Source organism: Marasmius oreades, chromosome 5, assembly GCF_018924745.1.
Source record: "Marasmius oreades isolate 03SP1 chromosome 5, whole genome shotgun sequence".
Classification (NCBI taxonomy): Eukaryota; Fungi; Basidiomycota; class Agaricomycetes; order Agaricales; family Marasmiaceae; genus Marasmius; species Marasmius oreades.
This window is the reverse complement of record NC_057327.1, coordinates 2,500,531-2,519,246: the sequence shown is the minus strand read 5'-3', so window position 1 is coordinate 2,519,246 and position 18,716 is coordinate 2,500,531. Positions and strand designations below refer to the sequence as shown.

Below are 18,716 nucleotides of genomic sequence, written 5' to 3'. Positions count from 1 at the left end.
GTTGGAGGACGTATGGGTGCCAATAACACCTATTTGAGAGGAGTTAGCGCTTTAGCAAATGCCATCCGGTGTTTTCGGCTTTCCTTCCGTCACCATACACTTCTGCAACCCATATCCTTCCACCAGTAGTTCCTTGTCTCCTTTCTTCCCCCTCAAATCATCTCTGTCTTTGATGTTGATCACAGCTCGATGAATAGAGGGGACGCCCTTGACCACAACCTCTGGCAACCCTCTCTTCATCTCCCTCAATCTATAGAATTTATCCTCCCCATCGACATAAATCCTCAATCGGTTCTTGCGGGGGACAATTATGATGCTTTCCTGCTTGATCTTCAGCTTCCTGGCGCCAACAATGGCCCATTTGATATCATCTAACGTCAACTCCAGCTGAAGTTTTTGTATTGCGGTTGTATCAACGATGACCCCGACGTAAGTGTAATCAGGCGCCCACGCCTCCTCAAGAAGGGAAGCGATCTAAAAAGACTATGGTCAAAACTGGAAAAATGAGGTCTGGAAAACGATAATCATTCACATCTCCAAGCAAGGTCTTCTCCAATCTTCCCTTGACAATGCGCGCACTCGCTTCACTGTCCGATGTGACGAGCTTGCACGAAATGATCGGGGTACTGTAGCATGACATGAACACCGGCACGGAAATACCTTGGGTGGTGGCGATCGAACACTCACCTGATGGCCTTCGCGGCGTTAATGATCTCCTTAATACGTGGGACACCGAGAGTAACATTCATGGATGCAACTCCGGCGAAGTGGAAGGTCTTCAGTGTCATCTGGGTTCCCGGCTCACCGATGGATTGAGCACCGACGGCACCAACAGTAGATCCTGTTTTTGTTTTATAGGAACCGTTACCAACTTCGCCGGAAGAGAAAAACACTCGACTAACCAGGTTCAATGCGAGCTTTGACATATTTAACCCAACAAAGTTCAAGGAAGAGGAGAAGTTGTGCCTCGGTAACCTTAATTCTGCTGTTGATCAAATATTTCACCGCGTCTAGAAAAAGAGACGTCAAGGTAAGCGATCCCATCCTTCAAAAAAGAAGAGGGACTTACCGTCAACTCCGGCATCCAGATCCATATTATCATCCCATTCCTCATACCTTTCCAGCGCATCGAACAAGCCTTGACTCTTTCTTATTTCCATCAACTTGTCCACAGCCCTTTCCACGATAAAGCTCCGAATAGTGCTCAGATATGTTTGTGTGCACTCTGACCGGTATTTCTTGGACTTTAGTTGACGGTCAACAACCTCAAGTATCTCAAAAGGAAGTAGAGGGCGGCCTGCTTGCGAAGAGTGCGAAGCCATGGCCTAGTTGCAGGCATCGACATGATGAGTTTTCTGCTGATTCAGAGGATAAACTTACCTCCGAATGTCGCCAAGCTCTCTCCATGTCCAACGGTTGAGCATCTCCTTCTAAACATGCCGGATCCAAACCATCGTCACCATATTCAAATTGTACCACACCGCCGGTCGAATTTCTGACGGACAAATCGTACTGGGTGGTTAAGTCTTCCAATGCTTTCATCAGCCTTCGTTGCATGTACCCTGTCTCAGCTGTTTTCACGGCAGTATCGACCAATCCTTCTCTTCCAGAAATAGCGTGGAAGAGGAATTCCGTTGCAACGAGTCCAGAGTAAAAGGAATTCCGCACGAAACCCTTGGAAGGAGGTTCTTTCGATTTCTTAGGGAAATGGGGAAGGGAGCGATCTTGAAAGCCATTTGGAACACGTTTCCCGGCTATAATCTGCTGTCCGACACAGGCAACCATCTGGGAGACATTGATGACGGAGCCTGGGTAAGGTAAGAAAAGCGAACTCATGGTTGAATATAGACTGACCTTTTGAACCGCAAGTAGCCATGATTAATGGAGCATTTTGTCGGCTTAGTTCCTTCATACAGATTTGACCGACTTCCTCACGAACTTTCGAAAGGACGGAGGATATCATTGCCTCTAGAGTTTGTTCTTGATCACAACCCGGCTTGTTCTCCAATTTGCCCTTCTTCGCTTTCTCGATAAGGTCCTGGCACTCTGCGTACGCCTTCTCGACAAGAAAATCCTTCTTTTGAGAGAGTTCTGGTCCAGGAATGACATCGTTAATTCCCAACGAGAACCCATAGTTGGCTTCATAAGTAGACGTCAGTTCGGCGAGCAACACTGATTAACATGGAGTAATGACACACCTAACCACCGAGCACATAGTTTTGCCACTCTGTTCATTGTTGCAGCAGCCTCATGCGGTCCATAATCTCTCATAATGACACCGAAGATCGACTTCTTCTTTCCGCTACCAACAACTGCCTTGTCCATGACTCCACACATGACTTCGCTATTCACGATCACCAACCACCCGTCATTTGGAGACATATCCTTCGCCAACTTCATCCTCTTGGGGTAATTCTCCGGCTTTGCCTCCTCCCATCGATGGCACTTGCTCTCGACATTCACGTAGATCTTCGACTGTTTGTTGGGCCGCATAAGGACATTAAATATCTGTTTTCCTGTCCAGAGCCTTACAGGCTTCCATATAGTGGGCGGAGGTGTGTCGATATGAAGATTAGCATCGGCGAAGTAACAGCAGATTTGTGTGAATTGACGACGATCAAAAAATTGATCCTTCCGAGTCATCAGGTAGGAGGCAGTGATGAAGTCTTGAATGGCTGCAATGACCGGTTCACCGTTTCGCGGCGTAACAAGGTTGTGCTTGACACTCATGAGCTCGAGGGCTTCCGCTCTGGCCTCCTCGGTTTGGGGAACATCTGGAGAGAAAATCAGCGGTTCGGCATGCTTAGAGTTTCAGCCAGCTCACGAAGATTCATTTCGTCGCCGTCGAAATCAGCATTGTAAGGTCCACAAACGCATTCGTTCAATCGGAATGATCGCCATGGGCGCACTTTCACCTACGTTGCTGTCAGAACGATATCCCTTTGTCGAATGCATGTGCGCTCACTCGATGACACATTATGGACAACTACAAGAAATGGATTAGCAAGAAATCGAAAAGATCAACATTCTTGGAGATCCGTACCTTATGCAAACTGGGTTGACGATTGAACAGGACGATGTCTCCATCGACGATATGTCTTTCTACTACATCGCCGATAGCCAAAGTATCTGCAATGAGCGCTTGGTTGCCAAACTTGAGGTATTTCTTGCCTCTATCGTTCGATACATAATTCGCACCGGGATGGACGTCGGTACCGTTTCGAATGGCCTGCTTTAACGATTCTATGTTGTGTGGTGTTACACGTTCTGGATAAGTAAGTATCTTTGCAATACGTTCGGGCACTGCGACCTCATCGATTCGTAGATTCGGGTCGGGTGAAATGACCGTCCGACCGGAGAAATCCACTCTTTTACCAGAAAGGTTCCCTCGGAATCGACCTTGTTTTCCTTTCAGGCGCTGCACAAATCCACGGATAGGCTTCTGGCCCATCTGAGAAGGTACTCCGGGAAGTTCAGAATTGATGTACATTGCCACCGATAGTTGCAAGAACTCCCATTGTTCCTGTCGCGAGGATCAGGGAGGAGGTAACCAAAAAGAATCAAGAACGCGTACCATGAATTGGGGAGTTGGGGAACCTTTCGATAGGCCTTGCTTGATCAACGCATTTGTGAAGACAATCTCAGTCAACTTGACAGTGAGGTCGTCTTCATTAGAAGCGCCATCTTGCGCAACAGAGGGACGTATAGCGGGAGGAGGTACGGAGATGTACTGCCATATGAATTCTTCTGGTCTACCATGCTCCGGTTGCAAACCCAAAAGTTCGCAATCCTGTATTTATTTAATTGATCAGAAAGCGTGAACTCGACTTGGGTTGATTACCTCATCTGTTATGCGCCGAAACAAATCCAGGACTTTCAAGGGGTTTAGATCTTCGTGAACCGACTTGTTTAAAAACAACGCTAGCTCTTTCTGGGAATCCACTGCAGGCCCGAAACTCTTCTTCCACTTCTCCATTTCTTCCGCAGTCTTTTTCGCTCTAAATTTGTCGTGAATTATCTTCAAAGCACCAGCCTTTTTCACGGCTCCATTTGTAGCCGTACAATGCGAGCAATAGACCATTTTGCGGGCAATTGTGTTGACGGCTTTGAAAAGTCCTTGTCGTTGAATATTCTCGAGGTTTGGCCGACGAAAACGTTTCAAATACAGACGGCGGTCAGGTTCTTCCAGCAAAACGCGCGCACACGTCTATAGCAAAGATTCCTCATTAGAATGGGCAACAAATTGAAGGGTGAAGGAGCGCACTTTGCAGATACATTGTAAAATCTGAATAGTGTGCTTGAAATAACCAATATGGAACACGGGAACAACCAGCTTGATGTAGGCATAGTGTCCAACGCAGTTCACGGAATCGTGTCCACAAGTTTCACAAAATGCATTCTTGTCCGTTGTTCCCTGTCGATGACAAGTTAGTCGTAAGTCCGCGAACAAAACTTAATACAACACACTAAACGTCGGTCAAGAACACCATCTTTCACGGGTAGTCGATCTGTAGGCGTATAGAGATCCCTATGTGTTACTTCGAATTCGGATATTTTCACCGTGTCTTGATTATTCAGTAAACTGAACTGAATCTTCTTTCTGGAAGCGTACTTGGTAAGATAATTAGCAGATGTTGGGAGGGCGTACATGACTTTTGGAGCTTGATGAGAGACTGCGTCCTTCATTTTTGGTTAATCCGGAGAACGTAGGGTATAAGACGCGCTAGATATAGAAGTGGAATTTACAGAGTCATCGTCGACGAGAGATCTAATCGTAAACGCGTTACAAACATGTGACCGGACGCGTGATGGGGAATTGCGCGTCCCTCGAAGCACTCTCTATAAACCACCGCAACCATGTCTCGAACATCTTATGATAGGTAACCACAATACTTCTGATACCGAGACTCTGCTGAATTATCTACAGATATCTCACTGTTTTCTCTCCGGAAGGGCGATTATATCAAGTCGGTAGGTTGCAATCTCTGGCAGCACAATTCAAGTGTCTTGATAGCGTCGATTAGAATATGCGTTCAAAGCCATAAGTGGCTCGGGTCAAACTGCAGTAGCTGTTCGAGGAAGGGACACATCCGTCGTCATCACACAGCGCAAAGTCCCGGTATGTCCCTCTCAACAAAAGGTCCAGCTATCGTGTTCTAACGATCTTGCAAAGGACAAACTCCTAGATGCTTCAACCGTTACCCATTTATTTAGCATAACGCCAACAATTGGATGTGTGATGACTGGTCTAATTGGTTTGTCTCTCCTCTATTCCCTACTGAAGCTTGACACAATCCACATCATAGCCGACGCCAGACAACAGGTCGCTAGAGCGCGCAGCGAGGCCTCAGACCACAGATACAAGTTTGGCTGCGAAATTTCTCCAGATCAGCTTGCTAGGCGCATAGCAAACATCAACCAAGTCTATACCCAACGAGCAGGAATGCGACCATTTGGAATTTGTGCGTCATCTTGTAAGAGTCTAAAGCTAAGCTGATCCGTCTCCCCAGCCATGATATTCATCGGAAGCGATCCTGAGTATGGCCCGCAATGTTTCAAGCTCGACCCGTCCGGATACTTTGTCGGCTTCCACGCAACATCAGCGGGACAAAAACAACAAGAAGCCATGAATCACTTAGAAAAGAAGTGGAAGAAGTTAGACAACGGACGAGGTGCCGACGACCCTGTAAAGGCTGGAAAGGCTCTTTCCCGTGCAGACGTGATCGAGGTATGTGGTCATGATTGATATGGCCCATCCACTTACACTTACACACAACAATCTGTGAACAGATGGCAATCGAGGCCATGTCGACGGTACATGGCGTGGACTACAAACCCGCAGAAATCGAGATTGGGATCGTGTCGACGGCACCTGAAGAGGATGAGAAAACTAAGGGCCTGTGGCGGACCATGGGCGAGGCTGAGACTGAAAGATATCTGCTGGCATATGCAGAAAAGGATTAGTTAATTGTGTGTAGTCTATGTAAGCTTGGGTGTACATTCTCCTCCATTCACCGCAAATTGAAATGGAAGATCCGAGTGCAATGTGTGTGGTCTCCACCCGTTGCATTATTCCGTGGTCAAGCCATACCAAGATTAACGGAGCGAAGCACCACCGGACTAGCGCAAGTCTTAAATCAGAGGATGCTCGGATGCACAGAACAAATCCACGAACCAAGACCGCGTCAATCTCCCATTCCTCCAATTCCCGTACTTTAGGGCTGCATAACCTCTGCGGTGCTTCCCAAAATTCTTTGAATGCCTTGGAAGTGGACGAAGGTGATGATAAGGAGGACGAGTTTGGGGACTGTGAGGAACTTGAAGCCGTCGAAAAGTCAGAAAAGTTCTTGTTCCGCAACTCGGTGGGTGCTGCTGGATGAACGTGTGGTGTTTCTGAGCCTATATTGATAGTTAGATCGTAATTACAGAGAAAGGCTTGATGTCTCTACCAGACGGCCAATCCCGCTTGCCCAAAAACCTTATGAGCGGCGTATGCACTCTCGCAGAGAAGATACGGGCGGTTGGATGCATAATGGCACTTCACGAGTATACTCTGATGACTAATCGCCTATAGGAACTGGTAGGAACCGGCAACGAGGTGATATGAAGGTGCGGTTGAACGCGTTATATTGACTATGACTACTGGATTATTATGTGACAGTATAAGAATTCTACATCCAAAGCATTTTGAAATAGGAGCGCTAGCGTGAGTGGTATCTTTATAGAGATAATGTAATGCAAGAGTGAGCGGAAGGAAGGATGAACTTCCAATGATGATACAGATGGCCAATCGAACTGAGGAAGAATGTCTAGAGGTTGAGCTGTTTGGGCTTCTCCCAAGAGTAGCTGGGGTTACCTGTGAGAAAGTGGTCAGCTAATGCCGATAAAGAACGAGCACTTAATTCTCATACCAAAGTGACCATAGCAAGCGGTCTGTCGGTATTGTGGTCGCTGAAGCTGAAGTTCACGAACTGAAGGGTAGAAGGGTCAGGTTACGCAACAGGGGACCTTTTGAATTATTGAGCATACCCATAACACCAGGTCGGAGATCGAAATTCTTGCGAATGACCTCAACGAGCTCTTCATCTGACTTCTTACCGGTTCCGTAGGTATCAACGTAAACCGATAAAGCCTCAGCAACACCAATAGCGTACGATACTTGAACAAGACATCTGCGTGCAAGGCCAGCAGCAACCAGGGACTTGGCTGGACATAGAAATGGTAAGAGCACGAGCATAAGAAAACCGATTTTCATCCACTCACCAATCCACCGGGAAGTGTACGCCGCTGAACGATCGACCTTGGAGAAGTCTTTCCCGGAGAAAGCACCACCGCCGTGTGCTCCCCAGCCACCGTAGCTGTCGACAATGATCTTACGACCAGTCAGACCAGCATCTCCCTGAGGTCCACCAATGACAAAGCGACCGCTGGGGTTAATCTAGAGCAGACATCAGACATCGTTAACAAGGTGTCGATGAAAACAAGCTTACATGGTAGATTGTTCGGTTATCAAGCAGGTGAGCCGGGATGGTCTTCTTAATGACCTTCTCAAGGAGCTCTTTCTGCAACTCGACCAGAGTCACCTCTTCTGCGTGCTGAGCAGAGATAACGACGGTGTCGACACGGAGGGGGATAGTAGCACCACCATCCTTTTTGTACTCAATCGTCACTTGGGTCTTGGTGTCAGGACGAAGCCACGGAATGGTTTTATCACGACGAGCATTGGCCATCGCTCGGTTGAGCGCGTGCGCCAGACTAACCGTCAAGGGCATGTAGTCTGCAGTCTCGTCGGTTGCGTAGCCGAACATTATGCCCTGGTCACCAGCACCGTGGCTCTCGAGGTCACCATGATCCAAACCCTGAGCAATATCGGGTGATTGCTGCTCAATAGCAACAAGAATGTTGCAAGTCTTGTAGTCGAAACCCTTCGAGGAGTCATCATAACCAATGTCCTTGATAGTGTTACGGATGATTTGTTGGTAGTCGAGGCTGGCCTTGGTGGTGATTTCACCAAAGACCATGATCATACCCGTCTTGGAAGCAGTTTCGCAAGCAACCTTGGACCATGGGTCTTGTTCAAGGCAGGCATCAAGCTGGGAGACAGACGAAACAGGATCTTGTGAGCCTACTGTACGACGCGAACGAGGAAGGTACTTACGATGGCGTCGGAGACCTGGTCACATATTTTGTCTGGACAACGCACAAGAAATTAGCCCCCCGTAGTTATCGTTGACATATATTTTTTTACTCACCAGGGTGTCCTTCACCAACAGACTCGGAAGTGAAGAGGAAGTGCCCTTTCGGGAGAGCAGACCGAGCAGCATTTCCGTTAGCAGGCATAATTGGAAGATATGGAGAAGAGACGGTGGGTGAGCGGTGTAGGGGTAGGTTGGAAAGATCTCTTGTTGTCGTGCTAAACCCTTTTTATTGGCAAAAATTTATTGACGTAGTTATGTAATCCACTTTTCCGTAATCACGCCATCTTCGCCTGCCACTGGCAGCTGTTCGCGAATCAAGAACGTGTACTGTTACTGACATATACGGCGTCTGCATGTACATAATTATCCCAAAACTTCAACGGAATCGATTATCTGTATAATCCGAATGCAGCATCCTCCTCATAGCCATATCAGTCGTTTTTGACGAGAATCGTGCAGATTGTCCACAGGAAGTGGAAAGAGACTATGTAGACGGCCGTCAATTTACATTACACATTCTTGTACCAAAGGCTTTCCAACGACTATATTTGATACGTACTCTACTGTACATGTAGCCTGATATAGGTGATTTATGTGATCTCTTGGGGTTAAGACTACTTACATCTCATATAAAGACGACGATACGACTCGACCGGTTCCCACAACGTATCAAACGACTGTGATGGACACAGCCAATCAAGGACCAAATCCTACCCCAAGGGGATCCGTGCTGCCATTGCTCGAACTAGGGCGAGGTGGCTGCTCTAATGTCTCGGGAGTTTTGAATTCTAAAGGCGGTCGAGGGGATACGTGAATAGTTTTCGACATACTATGCGGTACAACGGTAGGATCAAATGGAAGAGAGCCGGATGATATATCATCAGACAACTGGGTGGGATTGGTGGCCGAAACAGGCTGTTGGGTATCGCTTCTTGTACTGATGTCCCAGGGGTTGTCATAAAAAGAAAGTGTCGGTCTATTATTGGCCACCTCCATCGATGTCCAAGGATTTCCTGAATTGGGACTGGTATGAGACGCGGAAGATGGAGAGGTCGAAATACTAGGGTTTGTTACTCTCGCAGCTGGAGCACCATTAGGCTGCTGCATATCCTCACTCCACGAAGTTAAGTAGTTTCTGTTTTGCAGCTCCTCCGTTTTCGGAGTCTCAGTCGTGGTAGGATCACCCCGTTCCTTCGTTACTCCGCCATAAGCGTCCTGTACTACCGAGAGCGCTGCTGACGCATTTGAGGACAATCTGTCCCATACAGAACGTCCGAAGACACCCGGCCCTGAAAGTAATTCCTGTGCTCTACTGCCAGCAGGACGATTAGGTGAAGTGGGACTAGGATGAGAAGTGGCCGTCTTCATAGAAAATGCTGAACCGCTCATTGAAAATGGCCTAAAACTATCTCGAGACGACGGATGTGATCTCGCTGCGATAGCAGGGGGGTTCCCAGCAGATGAAGAGGCATGAAGAGTGGACGTTATGTCAGAACCTGCGGGTGAGTGGCCAGCTGGAAGGATACAAGGCGTGCTTCCAGGCGAAGGCGGTAAAGGAATATTAGACGGAGTATCGACCCTAGCATCGTCCTCGGTACTTTCAATCAGCCCCACAACGTCAGGAAACCGGATTGCTGGGGCAGGGATATTGCGGCCATTCATCTCGTCGTCTGTCCTCCCATATAGTTCATACCAGAACCGAATATCTTTAGGGTTCGGAAATAGCACTCCCATGTCAGCATCGGGAGACCGACTTGTTGGATCATCGAGCGAGGGATTGTAGGAAGGATTCATGTTTTGTGCCATTTCCTCTGGGGAATTAAGAAAATCCCAAACGCTGATTGTGCGCTCAATTGGAGGTGGGTTGCCTCCCTCGCCTGTTCGCCTTTCCTTTTCTGTATTGAACAGGAAAGTACCAAACTGACATGAATAGAGGTGGTAGTACAATTGTCGCAAGAACCGTTCGTTGAACTCAAAACGTTCTGGGGCCTGTCGCTGAATTTGGCGAACAGCCTCCAAAAACTGATGGAATATTGGGGACGTCTCCTTGATATGACTTTGAGATGCAAACCGATTCTGCATGGAAGCGAGAAAACCTTGCGCGGCCTCTGCACCAGTATTGCCGCTATTCGTTTCAGGAGGCGACACGAAGAATTTCTCGGAAGACAGATGTCCACTTCGATCCAGGAACTTATGTCCAAACGAAAGCCAATCCTTTTCGATGAGTATTTCAAATCCACGTATCGTTCGGTAAAAGGGATCGAGGCAGAGCTGAGTCAACGAGGATAGCTGGGAGGTCCGGTCCCATCCATCAGAACAGTGAATGAGTACATGCGATGAATTGACGTGGACATTGCGAGTGATGATATTAATTCCCTCCAGAACAATCGACAAGTGTCTCAACCAGCCAGACCGACGCAATGCCTGCCTGTCGAGGACTGAAACTCCAGATATTTGTCCAGACAAATCGTTGTTGATACTGGCCAGAAGGTTGTCTGCTTCGCGCAGCGCTTCCACAACTTTTGCCAGGGATTCCCGCATGGCGTGAATGTGGTCAATTCCAAGATATAACTTCTTTCCTTCCTTGTAATGTTCCATGATTTCTGTCCCAGCTCCTTTGGCAGTATTGGCCACTGCGTTGGCAGTGGGCCTCGCGTCGATGATTAAGTTCGTAGTTGTGGCTCCGTAAACAGGAGAGTTCGATGCTCGTGATTCCGGTGCATGATGGGTTTGGAATATAGTTTCAATCAACTTTTCGTCCTGGATCGACCGATTTTGTGTAATTCCGACCATGGGTTGACTCGAACGTGTGATACTAGCCTATAAGAGAAGCAATTCAGTCTTACACATTACTAATAGTTATAATTACACTCACATAGTTTGACCAATGGAGGTAAGTCAAAACAGGGATCCTACACTTGCTGCGATATTTCGCTGCGTACTGCAGTGTCGTATCGCTGATTTTCGTCGGTACTATTAGTTTCGAGGGATAGGTGGGGCAAAACTAGACGCGCTGAGAGTCATCGATAAGTGCGTCCCACACAGAAATAACCCGACACCCACAGAGTAATCTTTATTAATGTCGGTTAAACGCCAGGCTTTTGTTCGTGTTCCAACACCCATTCGGCCAAATTCTTCTCTAGGAGAATATATTGACCAGCCATTATTGGTCGGAAGGGGAGGATTCGGCTGGTATGAAAAGGCATAAAGATGAAACACAGACACTAGTCAACCTAAATGAGCATACAAAAAGGTGCAGCGAGGGACGATATACGTACGAGCGACGGTGAGCTCTTTCACACTTTCAAAGACATCGGATGCGTCGCTTTCTTTCGTGAAAGTAATCGAAAAGATTTCAAATGTTCGTGTGTGGAACGTGAGCGGACACTGTCCTTGTAGAGTTTGAGGGAGACGGTTGACAAGTGATATCAGGGGGTAAGGTGTCTTTTAGCGTAGTCAGGCTTCAGTTTGCCTGGAGGTATACAGCTCGACATACCCACATCTCCTTCTCTTTGTTGTCATCGTATCTGAATATCAGATGGTGAGTTGTGAGGTGGATCGTTCCTTTCAATGCGGCTCCAGCTTTCGTGCAGAGAACGTCTTCGACCTGGCACCATTGTGAATAACTTGGATCGATGTAATTGTCGAAGGGGACGAGATTTACCTTTGATATTCGAATGGCATCCATCGGGGAAATGCAGTCAAATTCTTCTAAGAGGGATGTTCGGGAAGGTGAGGGCAGAAGTCAAAGGGCAGCTGTACGCATGACGCGCTCATTGTGCACCAGCGTCGGGTCTGTGCATGCTGCCAAACTTTTTTGAACATTGATTGATTGCATCCTGTACAACAAACGAATACGCAAAGAAGATACACTAACGTTCGTATGCTAAGGGGAAATGCTCCGGCTAATCTACAAAATCAAACCAAGAACCAATCCTGCCATAGACAAGAGGGCGACACCGTTTGCGTTCATGACAGATGCCGCATTGCTTTTGCTAGCATCTGCAGTTCCACTTGTGGTAGCTGACGTTACGCTACTAGAAGCGCTAGTTGCACCAGTTGCGCCGGCTGTTGGACTACCACCTGTACCCGTTGCTCCTGTCGGGGCGGCTGCGCCAGAACTGGAGGAACCAGAAGCAGTAGTATTTCCGCCGGGAGCACTGCCCTGGCTCATAGCATTAGCCTACACAAGTTGGTCAGAAGTGTCGGTATGTCGTCGTTCATCGAAGCTGACCTTGAACATATCAAAGGTCTTGTCAGGGGGAGGGTTTATGGCGAAAACCATTCCCTGCAAGGAAGGTTGAGTAAAAACGATGTGAAGCCTCAACCTGTGGGACTCACGTTGGCGCAGTGGTTGGCAGGTGCAGTCTGTGCGCAAAAGAACCAGAGAGCGTCGGTGGTGTTGAGCATAAAACTCCACGACGCGGATGGCGTGGCACCGGGGGGTGTGGCCTGGAAGCCGGAATCAACGCCGGCCGCCTTAAACACGCAGGGCGAGTCGAAAGTGGATTGTGTGACGGACTATCGTGCAGAGAACCGTGAGCGCGTGGGATTAGATGGGTTACTGGATACTGACATGGTTCTTGGACTTGCTACAGTAGCCGTCAGTCGCTTGTCCAGCCCAAAGCAAGACTGTATACTCACAATTGAAACTGAATCGTGTCACCCAAAGCAGCATTCACGCTACGGGGAAAGCGAAAAGTCAGATGTCTGAAAAATCTACTGCCAGCGCTGCCAGGCATACCTTGGTGGACTGAATTCCAGTTTATTTTGATCTCCAACTGTGACGGTCTGGACGGCAGCAAGAGCAGCAGCAGGAAGAAGAGCGACGGCAAGGGTAGAGAAACGCATTTCCACAATATAGCGTAAAGAAACGAACGAAGGATTGTGTAGTTTGTATAACGGAACCAGCGAGCCTGTAAGGATGCATAAGATTGGAGGTACGTTCTACTGTAGAAAAACTTGTACTCACGCAGCTCGTGAACGGGCAAAAAAGAAAACTGGTACTGGTGGGAAAGTCGGGGTAGCCACGTAAAATTTATATAGGAACGCCCTTTATCGCCATAACAACATACCGTCGGCAACCATCGATTCGTGGGAAATTCAAGTTAAGCCCATTTCGGTCATTCTGACACCTAAGTTACAACAAAACCATTTTGGCCAATCATTATCATTGAGCATGTATGGTCATTTACAGCCATTTGTATAAAGGTTGAGACTAATCAACCATGTATTTTATATAGAAATCTAACAATTTGGTGCCCTTGGCCCTCCCCCGGGCCTTCCGGACGTGTTCTCCTGCCGGCCTTCTCCGCCGATTGACGCCGATTACCCTCACTTACAGTTACGGCGTTGCTCCGCTCCTTCTCAAACTAATGGGAAGGTCCGGAAAGGACACCAGACTGGTAAGGCATGTGTCGTCAATGTCGTTAATCTCTATATAAAACAGATAATTGACAAGTCCCAACCTTTATGCAAACAGCTGTAAATGGTGCTGAGTATATGGTCTGCCCACACACGCAGCGTGAGCGGGAACGCTGCTGTGGCGTCGCTTCCACTTCGCATCATAATTCTCAGAAATTTATTGTAAGGAATCAAAAAGTTGAACAAAGCACACAGCACCAAGGGCCTAGTACTAGTCATAACCGTCAACCATCTTACAACATCAGCCCAAAGGCGATTCCAACCACAGAGAGAAGGCTGAACGCATTCATGCCAGCGGAATGACTGAAGGCACCGTTGCCTGAACCGCCCCCTGAAGTGTTGTTAGGACTTGGAGCGCCACTTGTACCCGTGCCGCTGGTGGAGGTGGAGCCATTGGTGGCTTTGTTCTAACGAACGTTCCCGTCAGTTCATTGGAAGGTCGAAAGAAACCATTCAGACAAGAATCCCGTACCTTGAACGTAACGAATGTTGAATCTACCGTGGGGTTGATCGCAAGTACCATTCCCTAGAGCAAGAAACAGCGATTAGCTCCTACTCCCGGGGAGGGGAGAAAGTCTGCTTACATTTGTACAGTGGCTCTTAGGGATGGTCTGGCTGCAGAAGAACCACAACGGTGTGGTATCATTCACAGTCACATTCCACACGAAAGGCTTATTGGGATCCTCGATGTTCTGGAACCCAGAATTGATTCCGTTCTCTTTCTGAGTACATGGGTCTGTGAAAGTTGATTGCACAACGGACTGTAGATAGTGTTAAGGTGTAGGCTATTGCACAAAAGCAAAGAAAGGGACGGTAATACTGACGTGATTGTTGGAGACACTGGATCACATAACGGTTGTTGAGTAAAACTCGAAAAGGTCATCGATCTTATACTCACAAATTGAACTGAAGGACATCGTCCTTCTGAACGTCCGTAGCGCTTTGAAGAAAGTTTAAAAAACAACCTTAGTATCGTTTGGTTTGACCATAGCTTACTTCGTAGGGTCAAAGTTTAGCTGGCGTAGAACGTCAGTAAGAGGGCAGCAAGAGGAAAGAGAAACCAGACCAACCCCGCCGACTCCAACGTTGATGGAAACAGTCTTGGCTAGAGTGCCCGCGGCGGAGGAGAGCGCAATAGCAGTGGCGATAGAGAAACGCATTTTTTAGATCAAATGGACAGGTTATCTGCGACTCGGAACGAAGGGGTATTTGAGACTGGTCGGGACTCGTCAGAAAACACAGAGAGGAGGAAGGAGCAACCGCACTCTACTCTGGGGCCTCCGGGGTTACTATGGGGGATGTAAGTAAAGGAAGAAAGAAGATGTTGGAAACGCACCGTAAGCTCGAGGGTTTTTTTATACCTCCATCGAAAGATGACAGCCTTAGCAAAGACAACGTAAGTTTTCCTGACACCTTGACTCCCGCATCTTGATTCCACCATCAAGGCATTTCTGCCTTAATTCAATAGCGAATTGAGTAGACGGATTCAAGGCGGGTTGTTACCAGATGGATTATATGTCGTTGCGTACCATCATAATACGATCCATTGGATGCCAACAGCCCAGACTATTCTTTTACTTACAATAAGATGACTATGTTCCCCATAAATCGCATCTGATTGGGCACATTACTTTCAGGCACTTCATGCAGAGTTTTCGACACACCGGGGCACGGTTGTTATCGGCTGTCGTCGGTTCGAGAACCCGCAAGAAGGAAGGGTTTATCTCTGGCAGTCTAAGTAATGGAAACGCTGAGTTCCGGTTTGAAGGGGCCACGACTGCCCTAAGTCAATCTGTCGATGTCGTTGCAATATACAGCACCAATCATTAGATTAGGAATGCATCGGTAGAGTGATGATCAGGATAAACCGGTACTTTTCAGGGAATTCCGCATTCCTCGACGAGTCTCGGATAGCATTGGATACGATTTAAGGAGGCGACATCTCTCTAAAGTTTCTGGAGGAAATCTTTGACACCGCTTTCCGGTAGCGCACCGACGAACTGCAACACATTTTTACCGTCACGAAACGCGATCACTGTGGGCAACGCGCGTACCTAGGAAAAAGAAAATAATCAAAAGACATGAAACGGAAAATCAAGGGGAAACCTACTTTGTACCGCTGACCCAGCTCGTAACCTTCATTGGCTTCTGTGTCTATCGTGACGACGTCGACGTGAAGGCCGCTGGCAGACTTGACATTTGGGTCTGTCGCGATGGCTTTAAGGACAGGAGAGAGCATTTTGCAAGGTCTACACCAACTAATAAATTCAGGTGAGTAGAAATGAATTGTGATGCAATAATATGGAACGAACTCCGCATAAAAGTCGACTAGTACCAGACGTCCTTTAGATTTTTCACCAGCAGTCAATTCTTTGAATGTCTGTACTTGAGTTTGATATTAGAAGCAATCAAAGATGAAGAATCAGGTTGGGGACGTACGCCGAAAGAAGCATTCGGATAGTAGTCAAGTCGTCTCTGGCTGGCTGTGAATGATCTTTTTGAAGAAAATGAGAACGCCTTTCGACATGATTGATGGACCTTTGCTGATTTAGATGCAACATGTAGTATCCGAGGGAAGGCCATGGCGAGCTATTGAACTTGGACTGCGAGTATATATCGGAAATGAGAACCGGAACTGGCCGACTGGCGGCGAACTCAAATGACTATAGTTGCCGCAAAGTACTCTAATCTGACAGTGGCTGGCAGCGCCCACCATCCGCATCACCTCTGGTCGTTGAACGGATATAACAACTAGATTGCTAATTGTACAGTAGTAGTGGAGTAGAAGAAGACCTACAACAGATATCGTTCGAGGGAAAGGTATAGTAAGCACGAGAACAGAATGATAGCGGGAACGGTAAATGATCTGATAGATACGAATGGGAAGATGGATGGCATGCTGAGGATCGCAGAAAACAAATACACGGTGACACGTCCATGAGCTATCGGAAATCACTGAACCGAACAACATTTGAGCCCACTTCGTGTGGGTCCGTAAGGATCATCCGCACGACCAACGGGTCCCCACACGGAAGGTACCTGCAGTTTGAATGAGGTAGAGTAAGCGGCGCAGAGACTCCACATACCAGATGGTCCTTCGTGGTCTTGCAGTAACGAATGAGGCTGAGCAGACACGCTTGAGCGACGTGTCCCGGCAGAGAGAGGCAACCATACCTTGCGCTTGCCTCACTAACTCTTACTCGAGGCCGAGCTAAATCTTCTTTCAGACGTTGGTTATGCTCCAACAGCCGCCTCAACTTCAAGTCCGACATCGACTGACGACCACCTCCACGATTCATCCTGCCTTGCTGAATTCAAAAAATTGATAGAGGCTTCCGGGACTTTGTGTCGAGTAGATATGTGTAATGGAGAAGAGAAAAGTCTGAGACAGTGGGAATGACAACAACCTTGGCGGTCAAAGACTGTCTGAGGATATGAGTCGTTGCAGACAGGATGAAAGGCTGAACATACTAAGGTTGGCCAATAGTGAGATGGGCGTTACAAGAAAAAGAAAGAGTGCGGGATAAATGACGGCGCCCAATGGTCAGCAACAGTTACAATATGAGAACATCAGAACAATCACCAGTGCATCAAATTTCGACGATCTGCGAACACGCATTTGGTCAACGCTTACCACGCATCTCACTGCTTTTACTCATCGTACAACTGTGCGGTATTCACTACGAACCAGTACTCAATCCAATGGGAGCATCACTATGATTCAATAATAAGTACAGCTAGCCGACGGAGCGAATGGAAACCAGGCAGACAACAAGGGAGACCACAAGGCGCACAGCAGAACACCAGAGAGCAGGAGACACAGGAACCCGGATTCAGATAAGGTTGCTCAATAAACTCTTGTACAGTTTCTCGGTACCGCCGTTGTCTTTTTTCTGAGCGATCTGTTTGCTCTGCTTTTCGAGATTGGCGATGGTGTGTTCCATATGTGTCGGCAGACTCTTGATCCTTTCCTTGGTGGGGTTGACTAGGAGTACATGAAGGAAGCACGTCAGTTGATAACTCTACCACCGAAGGTTGAATAGCACAATTCACTTATTTCCTCCAAATTTCTCTCCAAATCTTTCCAAAGCTGATCGCGACGCATACATGCATCATGTAGACTCTTGAATAATTCTACAACGCGGGTCTGGGTCGACAATCACGACATGAGCAAGACTATTGGAGAAACGAAGTGTAAAGGCTTTGATTGAGCTCACCTGAGAGTCACAGTATACCTCTCTTACTCGTTTGCTCTCTCGGATTGTCACGTCTTCCATCTGGTGACACCCTTGAACGAAGCTCTGCAAGCCCTCAGCGAATTCCCCGTCCATTTCTCTGTTCAGCACTTCATGCGCTTGTTTGACGCGATTTGCTGCAGGAACGAGAGTGTCGGCGATGTCGTCTATAAGTTCCTTGGAGTAAAGAGATAACGAATCCTGGATAGATTCAGCTAAAGAACACAATTTCAGGTCTTCTGATTCCTCGTCAGCGGACCTGCTACTCCCGCCATCAGTATGATCCATCCAACTGATTAGACCAGAGATGTACCTCCCGTCATGCATCATATCCGAAACTAGAGTTTTCTCGTCTTCCCAATGAAATAGACATGATTCGGCCGGTTCTTGCTCCGAAACCTCTACGTCTTGATCTTCGTAGACTTCACGGAAGCCGGTCGTGGCTTGTGTGTATCGGCGGTCGAAGGTAGGCTGTTCTCGTTCGATACCATTCTGATCGCGTCGAGCACGATCAGGGGCGCGATTGCAAACAGGTCGACTGTTAAGAACAGCTGAGAATTGGGGAACGCGGTATTGTGTCGCTTTCTTGACGCCTGGGGTGAGAGCTATCTCCATCACTCAGAAACAGACGCTAGATAGGCAACTTACCTCTGACAGCGACAGGAGAACGTGTTTTACGGGGAAGGGGAAGAGGGGTGTAGCGTAGAGGGGCCATTGTCGACGCCGGACGGAAGTCGTGCCTAGCGGCGTGAAAGAGTATTTCAAACTCCGACCTCAGGGCCAACAACTAGTACCACTCCTTCTCCGTCTTCGTCTTTCTTCTGGTCAGTCCTCAATCAACAATAACTATTCCTCTTCT

General features: G+C 47.7%; 10 protein-coding genes across 10 annotated transcripts; 1 reads left to right on the top strand and 9 right to left on the bottom strand.

Annotated features, from left to right (window-relative positions):
- Window positions 1-51: 51 nt before the first annotated feature.
- On the bottom strand, window positions 52-4,686 carry E1B28_008951 (uncharacterized protein; the record flags this gene model as incomplete). The annotated part of the gene is made up of 16 exons (XM_043153793.1): window positions 52-474; window positions 533-626; window positions 688-841; window positions 903-1,010; window positions 1,070-1,325; window positions 1,381-1,808; window positions 1,855-2,139; window positions 2,199-2,774; window positions 2,825-2,915; window positions 2,966-2,986; window positions 3,044-3,523; window positions 3,575-3,790; window positions 3,842-4,207; window positions 4,265-4,414; window positions 4,468-4,600; window positions 4,649-4,686. 16 exons carry the CDS (start codon window positions 4,684-4,686, stop codon window positions 52-54), a joined length of 3,819 nt encoding a protein of 1,272 aa, XP_043009078.1.
- Window positions 4,687-4,829: 143 nt separating this feature from the next.
- E1B28_008950 (uncharacterized protein) lies at window positions 4,830-5,964 on the top strand (the record flags this gene model as incomplete). The annotated part of the gene is made up of 7 exons (XM_043153792.1): window positions 4,830-4,880; window positions 4,928-4,971; window positions 5,025-5,119; window positions 5,174-5,255; window positions 5,307-5,462; window positions 5,511-5,728; window positions 5,791-5,964. The coding sequence occupies exons 1-7, from the start codon at window positions 4,858-4,860 to the stop codon at window positions 5,962-5,964; spliced, it is 792 nt and encodes a 263-aa protein (XP_043009077.1). The 5' UTR covers window positions 4,830-4,857.
- A 132-nt stretch (window positions 5,965-6,096) lies between these two features.
- E1B28_008949 (uncharacterized protein) lies at window positions 6,097-6,531 on the bottom strand (the record flags this gene model as incomplete). The annotated part of the gene is made up of 3 exons (XM_043153791.1): window positions 6,097-6,120; window positions 6,176-6,399; window positions 6,450-6,531. 3 exons carry the CDS (start codon window positions 6,529-6,531, stop codon window positions 6,097-6,099), a joined length of 330 nt encoding a protein of 109 aa, XP_043009076.1.
- Window positions 6,532-6,809: 278 nt separating this feature from the next.
- On the bottom strand, window positions 6,810-8,340 carry ETH1 (S-adenosylmethionine synthase; the record flags this gene model as incomplete). The annotated part of the gene is made up of 7 exons (XM_043153790.1): window positions 6,810-6,856; window positions 6,912-6,971; window positions 7,030-7,206; window positions 7,264-7,438; window positions 7,491-8,093; window positions 8,159-8,190; window positions 8,253-8,340. The coding sequence occupies 7 exons, from the start codon at window positions 8,338-8,340 to the stop codon at window positions 6,810-6,812; spliced, it is 1,182 nt and encodes a 393-aa protein (XP_043009075.1).
- Window positions 8,341-8,894: 554 nt separating this feature from the next.
- On the bottom strand, window positions 8,895-11,886 carry E1B28_008947 (uncharacterized protein; the record flags this gene model as incomplete). Its single annotated transcript, XM_043153789.1, has 6 exons — window positions 8,895-11,018; window positions 11,074-11,202; window positions 11,262-11,422; window positions 11,477-11,642; window positions 11,695-11,805; window positions 11,863-11,886. 6 exons carry the CDS (start codon window positions 11,884-11,886, stop codon window positions 8,895-8,897), a joined length of 2,715 nt encoding a protein of 904 aa, XP_043009074.1.
- Window positions 11,887-12,108: 222 nt separating this feature from the next.
- On the bottom strand, window positions 12,109-13,286 carry E1B28_008946 (uncharacterized protein; the record flags this gene model as incomplete). The annotated part of the gene is made up of 7 exons (XM_043153788.1): window positions 12,109-12,381; window positions 12,433-12,486; window positions 12,540-12,719; window positions 12,775-12,790; window positions 12,843-12,881; window positions 12,943-13,114; window positions 13,274-13,286. The coding sequence occupies 7 exons, from the start codon at window positions 13,284-13,286 to the stop codon at window positions 12,109-12,111; spliced, it is 747 nt and encodes a 248-aa protein (XP_043009073.1).
- Window positions 13,287-13,855: 569 nt separating this feature from the next.
- Window positions 13,856-14,782, bottom strand: E1B28_008945 (uncharacterized protein; the record flags this gene model as incomplete). The annotated part of the gene is made up of 7 exons (XM_043153787.1): window positions 13,856-14,029; window positions 14,095-14,148; window positions 14,207-14,383; window positions 14,447-14,462; window positions 14,521-14,562; window positions 14,619-14,638; window positions 14,693-14,782. The coding sequence occupies 7 exons, from the start codon at window positions 14,780-14,782 to the stop codon at window positions 13,856-13,858; spliced, it is 573 nt and encodes a 190-aa protein (XP_043009072.1).
- A 455-nt stretch (window positions 14,783-15,237) lies between these two features.
- E1B28_008944 (uncharacterized protein) lies at window positions 15,238-16,273 on the bottom strand. Its single transcript, XM_043153786.1, has 5 exons — window positions 16,062-16,273; window positions 15,935-16,002; window positions 15,733-15,880; window positions 15,497-15,622; window positions 15,238-15,414 (listed from the first exon to the last, which is right to left on the bottom strand). Exons 1-4 carry the CDS (start codon window positions 16,203-16,205, stop codon window positions 15,569-15,571), a joined length of 414 nt encoding a protein of 137 aa, XP_043009071.1. The 5' UTR covers window positions 16,206-16,273; the 3' UTR covers window positions 15,238-15,414; window positions 15,497-15,568.
- Window positions 16,274-16,358: 85 nt separating this feature from the next.
- GG1_2 (Guanine nucleotide-binding protein subunit gamma 1) lies at window positions 16,359-17,173 on the bottom strand. The gene is made up of 4 exons (XM_043153785.1): window positions 17,094-17,173; window positions 16,797-17,048; window positions 16,709-16,745; window positions 16,359-16,661 (listed from the first exon to the last, which is right to left on the bottom strand). The coding sequence occupies exons 2-4, from the start codon at window positions 16,919-16,921 to the stop codon at window positions 16,575-16,577; spliced, it is 249 nt and encodes an 82-aa protein (XP_043009070.1). The 5' UTR covers window positions 16,922-17,048; window positions 17,094-17,173; the 3' UTR covers window positions 16,359-16,574.
- On the bottom strand, window positions 17,008-18,604 carry E1B28_008942 (uncharacterized protein). The gene is made up of 6 exons (XM_043153784.1): window positions 18,506-18,604; window positions 18,171-18,450; window positions 17,840-18,116; window positions 17,676-17,769; window positions 17,257-17,607; window positions 17,008-17,029 (listed from the first exon to the last, which is right to left on the bottom strand). Exons 1-5 carry the CDS (start codon window positions 18,570-18,572, stop codon window positions 17,456-17,458), a joined length of 870 nt encoding a protein of 289 aa, XP_043009069.1. The 5' UTR covers window positions 18,573-18,604; the 3' UTR covers window positions 17,008-17,029; window positions 17,257-17,455.
- Between the last annotated feature and the right edge of the window lie 112 nt (window positions 18,605-18,716).

What these genes read in the sequence shown, in the direction of transcription:
- E1B28_008944 (XM_043153786.1), bottom strand. Translation starts at nt 16,205, where the DNA reads ATGGCCTTCCCTCGGATACTACATGTTGCATCTAAATCAGCAAAGGTC. An exon ending in ATCCGAATGCTTCTTTCGGC is followed by an intron (nt 16,003 to 16,061) that starts GTACGTCCCCAA and finishes ACTCAAGTACAG; the next exon opens with ACATTCAAAGAATTGACTGC. An exon ending in CTAGTCGACTTTTATGCGGA is followed by an intron (nt 15,881 to 15,934) that starts GTTCGTTCCATA and finishes TGAATTTATTAG; the next exon opens with TTGGTGTAGACCTTGCAAAA.
- GG1_2 (XM_043153785.1), bottom strand. Translation starts at nt 16,921, where the DNA reads ATGAATCGTGGAGGTGGTCGTCAGTCGATGTCGGACTTGAAGTTGAGG. An exon ending in GTTAGTGAGGCAAGCGCAAG is followed by an intron (nt 16,746 to 16,796) that starts GTATGGTTGCCT and finishes GTGTCTGCTCAG; the next exon opens with CCTCATTCGTTACTGCAAGA. An exon ending in AGACCACGAAGGACCATCTG is followed by an intron (nt 16,662 to 16,708) that starts GTATGTGGAGTC and finishes TTCAAACTGCAG; the next exon opens with GTACCTTCCGTGTGGGGACC.
- E1B28_008942 (XM_043153784.1), bottom strand. Translation starts at nt 18,572, where the DNA reads ATGGCCCCTCTACGCTACACCCCTCTTCCCCTTCCCCGTAAAACACGT. An exon ending in TTCTCCTGTCGCTGTCAGAG is followed by an intron (nt 18,451 to 18,505) that starts GTAAGTTGCCTA and finishes CTCTCACCCCAG; the next exon opens with GCGTCAAGAAAGCGACACAA. An exon ending in GAGAAATTTGGAGGAAATAA is followed by an intron (nt 17,608 to 17,675) that starts GTGAATTGTGCT and finishes ATGTACTCCTAG; the next exon opens with TCAACCCCACCAAGGAAAGG.